Source organism: Stegodyphus dumicola, chromosome 1, assembly GCF_044657685.1.
Source record: "Stegodyphus dumicola isolate Sdum_Otavi_A_Nest chromosome 1, ASM4465768v1".
NCBI classification, from domain to species: Eukaryota; Metazoa; Arthropoda; class Arachnida; order Araneae; family Eresidae; genus Stegodyphus; species Stegodyphus dumicola.
This window is the reverse complement of record NC_140768.1, coordinates 42880376-42888538: the sequence shown is the minus strand read 5'-3', so window position 1 is coordinate 42888538 and position 8163 is coordinate 42880376. Positions and strand designations below refer to the sequence as shown.

Sequence of the window (8163 nt, the reverse complement as noted above, 5' to 3'; positions counted from 1 at the left end):
AAATTCAGGATTCAAAAAGTAATTGATCCTCTTCTATTGCAAAAAGTAAAACCAAACATGGGAATATATTTCTATAGTTCTAATTTCAAAATACAAAGAATCTCTCTAAACAGACCATCCGCTATTCCAGATAATTTTTGGTCTACTGTGGAAATCGTCGCCTTATAAAGGTGATACAAAACACGGATGTTTATTTATGTTCTCAGAAGCACTGACCACTTTTAGGGGTATTCGTCAAGAGAACATTCCCTACACATCAGAAATGAAGCCGTCAGACACTGAAAAAATTAAATGGGATGGCACAGAGATATTTACACTATCCTAATGCTTATTCATTTTTGAAACACACTGTTCTCTATTATTTTTATCACTGTTTGTAGCAAATCTTCCCTATTATTATTATTTTAGAAGAATTATTAATCAAGCAATATGACTTTTTACCACGCATCTATAAAATGATTTAACAGAACTTTGGTGTGGAAGATGAACATACCCTTTCTAAAACACTAGTGAATTGCTAACTTCCAGAATTTATTTGCAGAAATAATTTTGTTTATTTCTTTAGTATAAGGGTAAATATAACTATTAAAAGATGAAAAATTCGATACAATGCCCCACAACCCTGTTTAAAAACATTGAGACATAGTTGGTCTTTAATTACATGATTATTACAATATTATTAAAAATCATCAAATTATTTTCAGATTTTTATTTAATTAATTTATATTTTTTTGTGGTTTAAAAATTCAAAAGAAATTAGACATCTTAATAAACGTTCACTCATGATGAATAACACATAATATTTTATTGTTACTACTTTTTAATCTTTTAAATTTTTTAACTTTTATTTTCATTTATTTATTTATTATTTTTTCTAAAGCAAATGATATTAAAAATCAGCTCTATTCAACTTAAATAATATACAACAATACTTATTTAACTGAAATAATTTAAAAATAATTTATGCGTAAAATTTAAAAAATAATTAAAAATTTTGTACCATGATTTTATTTGGTAGCATTGGTAGTAAAGAATTAAAATTGAAAAATGTTCGTCATTTTCCATGTAACTTTTTAAATCTGACTTAATTTTAATACAAATTTCAAAAGATTAACAGATAAATGCATCTGAATCGCCAAAAATGTTTATCCTGAAATGAATCACTGCCGCACTAACTTGATAGCTTTCAACTATCAGCTATTAACTTGATAGCATTCACTTAGTGTTCGAGGGAAGAAACACATACCAAAAAAATGGAAAAGAAAGACAAGAAAAAAAAGAAACTGGGAAGATTTACAATCTCTAAACTCCTAATTACCCCGAAGAAAAGTTTATCATTTAAATGCTATGCATATTTCTTGATTAATATTATTATTTTAAAATGTGCAAAATTATGCAAACTTTCTCATTTTGTTTCCAAATAAAATTAATTACTGTTGCTACATCGTGAAATTAAATCACTACATCAATGTTAATTAAATTAAAATTGGCCAGAATTTTGAATTTAAAAGCTTCGGTGTTTGTTTCTGCATCGAAACAGACGAATTAGTGTATGCAAATTACAGATTTTGCCGTCGACCTTTAATACGTTTTTAAAAACATGTGTAATTGATAGCAGTATGATATAAAGAAACACTTGTTGTAAAACTAGATAAAATGGTCAGTTTTAAATTATTAACCCATGTTGTATTTAATAAAGCTGTTTTTTAATATTGAAATTAAAAGAAAAGATCTTGTTTATCGTTGATTGGCAAGAACGTATATTTATTGAGGGCATGAATTTTATCAGAACTGAAATTTATAACTCTATGCATCAAAAAGGTTTTACTAAGAAATTTAAAAGAAACAAAAATCATGTACAGTAAATTTAACGTATTTCAATCTGACTGTATTTTTATGAATTTCTGAGTAAAACCTTTTTGATGCTCAGAAATTTTTTACTCAGAAATTTAAAAGAAACAAAAATCATGTGCAGTAAATTTAACGTATTTAAATCTGACTGTATTTTTATGAATATAAGTGTTTGCTAAATTGCTTTGAAGATTCAAAGGCTGATTATCATGTGAGATTTATAGACCTTTAATTTCTGCTAAAGCAGAACTTTTCTCTTTTACATGCAGTGTTTTTCCACTGTTTTCCGGAATAAAATCTTAAATCTTTTTTTTTTTTTTTTTTTTTTTTTTTTTTTTTAAATTAATGATGCACGAATCAGCTCTTTAAATAAAAACATAAATTTCTGTTTGTGGTGTTATAATTTCTGGTTTTAAAAGAAACCTGCTTATTAAATATAATAAATAAACTAAAGAAATTTACTCTTTAATTATAGAGGAAGGAAAAAGAATAAAAAAGACAATTAATGAAAGTTTTTGTTTCGGACTAAATAATGTCTGGAAGACATTTGCATTTTAAAATATTCAGAAAGATAAATACATAAAGGTCTAACCGAAAGAGAATGGGAAGAATAAAAACAGAAACTATCTTCATCTCTAGCAGAACAACTTTCAAATCTTCGTGCTCAAACTCCGCAACAGACTCCATTTCACTGCCCTACTTTGGAAGAACAAGTCACCCCTTAAAAGACGGTTGTTGAAAATTATTTATTTCTTGATAGCTAGACCGACCGCTTGGCGTCGCTGCTCTACAGGGAACCAAGCTGTCGCAAACCTACCCCCACCAACTGCACTCCTAAAACTACCATGATCCGAGCCCCCATTACAACTCCAATGTCCCGGGTCAGGGTAAAAAATTCTCATAGAACGGACTAGAGGTAAATAGTGTCTCAAAAATTCTGAATTGAGAATTTTCCCGTGAAGTTTCAGTTCTCATCTAGCTGATAGTCCAGGAATGAAAACATTACTCTTTGGAAAGGATTGCTGTCGTCGTATCAGTGGTTGGTTTAACTGTCGAGAGAGGGCGCTGCCTATCCGCCGTTGCGTCTTCGTGAAGTCAACTTCCCCGCAACATTAGTTGAGAGCCGCACGCAAAGCGGCAAAGTTGATGCGAGTCAGATCATCGGCGACTGGATGTCTTAGCGGTCACTCAGTGTCTAGGGATTTAACTACAAGAGTGTTGTATTAAGATCTGTGTCCACTGTGCATGTACATAAATGTGTGAAAAGACGGAACTTAAACTCGTGACTGACTGTTTAAATAAGTCAGTACATCCTAAAAGTTTTCACCCGACTCTTGTGTATATAAATAAGGCTGGTTTTTTTCTGCCATTTACATACACACAATTTTTTTAAGGATGATCCGGCTTCCTGGGAGAGAAGTCGTATTTACTTTCGTAATGTTCTCACAATAGCTGGATTTTTTTTTTCTTATCTCCTCTATGTAATATCACTCACGTCTTCATATTATTGATGGAACTTTGATGCTTTTACGTCAAAATGGGAAAAGCAATTTTCTGGAAGTGCATATTTGTCATCTTGGTGTACTGCATTGGAATTAAAGGTCAGTCACCTTTTTGTTAATTTTTATACGTTTTACATTATCGTGTCAATATTCCAATATAAAATTCGTTTCGAAAGCTTTATTTATTCATATGAAATCACGTTCATAGTCAATCACATTTATGTAAATGTTTAAATAAGGGATATTGAAAATAATTATATAAACGAAATATAATATTCGTTACTGGAAAATGTTAAGGATTAAAAAAAGAAGATTTATAATTTTTTCTCTGCCTTACTGGATTGTCTAAGATTAAAAATTTCCGTATCTTAACCTTAAAAATTTTGCCTTGCTGCACAAATAATAATAAATTTATAGAAAATATGTATAATTTCAGTATGAAATTTTGTCTACTATTATTCATATGTGAAAGATAACGGAGATTAAACTAAGCACATAACATACTGAGACTATATTTCCTGGATAGGTATAATCTTTTATTTTATTTTTCATTAATCTTGTGCAGTGTAATTTTTAAACTAAAAGTCTAAAGAATTAAACTGCACAGTTAATATTAATTTTTAACTAAAAAATTAAAAGCTTATATGTGCATATCAATGAAAATTAAAAAAGAAGATTTAAAATAACTGCAAGTAAGATTAAAAAAATAATATAGATAAATTTCCTTATTTTATTTTTATGAATTAATTTTTGTATTTGAAATTCAGTAAATGTCCTTTATGTAATTTGAAAATGTAGAATGATAAGAGTGTTTAAATTCATGCGCATACATACACACACACTCACACACTAAAAAATCATTTTAATTAAAATATATTGCTTTCAAAATATTTTTGAGCAATTTACTATTTTTGCATAACAACTAACACACTAAATTATCGATTCAATGTAATTAATTTTGGAAACGCTATTGTTTTTCTTAGTTTCAAAACATAAATGTAGCTTATGGTGACGTTTTCAGAAATTAAATACATATGTAAATAAAATTTGATAATTTTAATCAATAATAAATCAAAATAATAAATAAAATTAAAAATAGGGCCTAATCTTTCTTGTTTTCAGCTTAATATTTAGTGTGAATATTTACAACAATATTTAATAAATACATAAATAAATGTTTGCTACACGAAGCAACTAAATTTTATGCTGTTTTAAATACTTAAACTGATATGTATATATAAATATATATAATATATATACATATGTGTGTAATATACTAATAATATTATACACACATATATATATGCATTCAAATGCATGTAAAATTATTTGTTTAAGAATTTATTAGCGTGAAACTCGGTTGCTTCATGTAGCAAATATTTATTTTAGGAAATTCAACTGCATAATCTTTCAGAAAATATACTTACGTATTTGCGATATTATTAGGTTTTGTTCAGGTTGACTGTGATGAATATGTTACCTGATATTTCTCCTCTAATAGCATAATTAGTGGAGAATAGAGTTGGATATTATCTCTGAAAATTGGAGCATTTATTCAAGGGATACTGCATAAACAGTTCATCTGCGTGGGGAAACGCTAATAAAGAGCGCTGCAAATTCATTTAAAAAGCTGTTTTTATAGCTTTCTGCTTTGAGATTTGATGATTTAAATCTCAACAAACTTGAAGTTTTAATATTAAAAATATTAAATTCAAAATCTGATATAGTTTATACTAAGAATTGTGTATATTATAAAAAAAATTGACAATTAGTTACTATTGCTGTCAGTTCTGGTTGTCAAAAAATTAAACAAGTGGTATAAAAATTATTTTAAAAAATTTTCCCTCTCTCTCATTACGTATCTTTTATTCCATGCTGGATGTTTTAGCTGATGAATTTGAAATTATGTATGCCTCAAAAGAATTAAATTTTACATCTCATCTGTACGAAAAGCATTAATGGTGTGATTTGCTAGTTTGCGAACGGGTTCATATCTGATACGTTTTCATTCGTATACAGTAGGCCCACCAGCGGCCGAGCGGTAACATCGCTGAACACTGGTAGTTCGGTCCGAGGTTCGAACCCCGCGAAGGGGCTGTCTGCATGGGTGTTTTTGTGGTTTTTCCTCAAGTGTAACGTGTATTCGAGTCAGTTACCCTTAAAAAGTCCTCCACGAAAGCATCCCTCCCTTAAGGCAGATAGCCCTCGAGTGCTTTGCCGTAATCTAATAAACCAAACCAAACCAAACCATTCGTATACATTTAAAAAAATTAAATGCTTTAAAATTATTAAAAACGTTTTTGAGACACATAATTATTAATAAATTTATTGTATTCGAAATATCGTGTTAACAAACAAACAAAACAAAATGTTAAATATTATTCCAGTTCGTTGTCTTTAACTGCAATAATGATTGACTCTATTCGCTTCCGTTGAAGAGACAATTAAAACATTATTTTAACTGCTAATAATTTTACCAATTGAGTGACCCACCAGCGTCCGAGCGGTAAAATCGCTGAACGCTGGTAGTTCCGACCGGGGTTCGATTTCAGGCGAACGGTCTGGTGGCATGAGCGTTTTCATGGTTTTCCGTATGTGTAACATGCATACGAGCCAGTTTCCCTAAAGGAAGTCCTCCACGCAGGCTATCTTTCCTCTTACGCAGATATCCTTAGTGTGCTTTGCCATAATTAACGAAATCAAACCAAACCAGTTTCCCTATTGAATGACTAAAAATTCTAAATCGCTCCTACGAAAAGGTTACCTTTTTTTGGACTTTCGTGGTTTTCCCCATGTGTAACGTGTATACGAGCCAGTTTCCCTTAGAAAGTCCTCCACGAAGGCATCCCTCCCTTTAGGCAGATAGCCCTCGAGGCTTTGTCATAATCACATACACACACATATACACACACACTTTTTGACTGAGATTCATCATGAGATTGAGACAATATAAGAAATAAAGCAGCTGAATGACCGACCATTCATCATTTATATTTCCGAAAGAGTAAATGGATCAGACCTCTGTTTTGCCTTAAATTTAGAAAGTGTTAAGCTATATCAAAATTTCGTACAGAAAATACGTAAAAAACTGACAGCAGAAAAGAATTTACGTTAAATAACTGTTAAACACGAAAGTTTTACCAATTTCGAGTACCTTCATTCAAAGAAGTCTGCATAAACTTTTTGACATTTATTCCTCAAAGTGAAAACCTTTTTCCTTAATTTTAAGCCATATCAATGCTTTATAGACCTAGCATTCTGCAATTAAAGTTTGGATCTCAATGTATGTTGATAAAATTCGTCAGTCCTTAAGTAATAGTTTTAACTCACGTGTTAACAGACAACAGATTCCCCACACCTTTCAAGCGAATTGTTCTGTACTTTTTCCTTCTTCATATGCGTTTATTTTATTCGCAGAGCACATTATCCCCATCTCCACAGAGTTTGCAGCAGTTTAATGTTCGCAGTAGAGGTAGTTAACTTGTTTCTTATCATGATCATCCTTTTACATAAAATATTAGTAATGATCTGCGGGGAAATTCGATAAATTTAACACATCAAAACCTAGCCCTAGGTTAATCGATGACAGGAGTAGCGAGAGATGAAGCATACCACAATATTAAATCGTGTTATTAGTGATAAAATTGTGCTTATGCTGTTTTGATACAATTTTTCTGCTGATGTACAAAAAATATAATTTAACCGACATATTTACCGTACCTGCTTTAAATAAATACCATAGAGAAGTAATTTAATTAATCCCAAGTTATTTTATCCAATTAATAATTGATAATTAGTACGTTTATGAAATCCTCGCCATAGATTTAGTAAATTTTATTACTGTTGGAATTTAATTTATTTTATAGTAATTATAAAATGGCGAACTGCAGAGAAAAAATTTTGAATCTTTCGAAAGGGAGGACACTAATTATCTTTAGCGTCAGTTTATTTCGTAGCTTATCATCACTTAAAAATTTTATCTTTTCCTTAAATACTTTGGAAATGTAATCTTTCTTATTAAAAAAAAGTGAAATGTACATCTGTAACGAATATCTTTGTTATTTTATTCAAAAGTTCAAGTTGTTATTTATTACAAGTAATTCTAATGCCGCACATATCAATACATGACGTCAAATTTCAAACGTGGCCACTACGAAAAGCGGTAGTCATTTAATATGGAGACATGTAATAGGTGGGCCAACTTTGCCTCCTATAAAAAGACGAACAGTTACAACCAGGATTTGAATTCGGGCCCTTTGATATTGCAGTCGGTTCCCCTATCCACTATACCGTCTATGCGGCAATCGGAATATAGGGCCTATTTGGAGCGAGAAACGTTTTGAAGTCTACATTGTCTTCGCTGAGATTCGAATAAGCAGATCTTTCAATTTCTAATTGGGCGTTATTAACCACTTACAATAAGCAGCACTCAAAGGGAATGCAATAGTTCCTCATGGTATGTCCTTTGTGTGTACAGAAATGATGGCAGTATTTTTACTGATTTCATATCCCATTTCCTTCAATATTTTTACTTTCATTGGTTTGAAATCCAGTTAAGTTATTATCGTAACAAATATTTTTTCCTCATTGGCGGATTTTTAGCCGACTTAGGTTAGCACTACTATAAAGGCCGGAACTGGTTGCCACTTTATTCTGGAAGTGCCTAATAGGTGGGCCACCGTTACTTCTATGAGGGGATAGACAGTTTACATCCATGCCTTCTCTGGAATTCGAACCCGGACTATACCATCTTAGGAGCGTAACAAACATAAGGTAGGTAATAGTTATCACAGGACAAATGTCTTCTTAG

At 30.9% G+C, this 8163-nt stretch overlaps 1 protein-coding gene across 4 annotated transcripts in view; it reads left to right on the top strand.

The window, feature by feature from the left end:
- Window positions 1-2679: 2679 nt before the first annotated feature.
- LOC118195504 (nephrin-like) overlaps window positions 2680-8163 on the top strand; it is a 497037-nt gene continuing 491553 nt past the window's right edge. For 3 of the 4 annotated variants that reach the window (XM_085814172.1, XM_085814182.1, XM_085814164.1), the window contains exon 1: window positions 2680-3452. In XM_085814172.1, the coding sequence (XP_085670298.1) occupies window positions 3389-3452 (64 nt within the window). In that variant the 5' untranslated portion in view covers window positions 2680-3388. The remainder of the gene's footprint in view (window positions 3453-8163) is intronic. The other variant, XM_085814189.1, reaches the window with a different exon arrangement.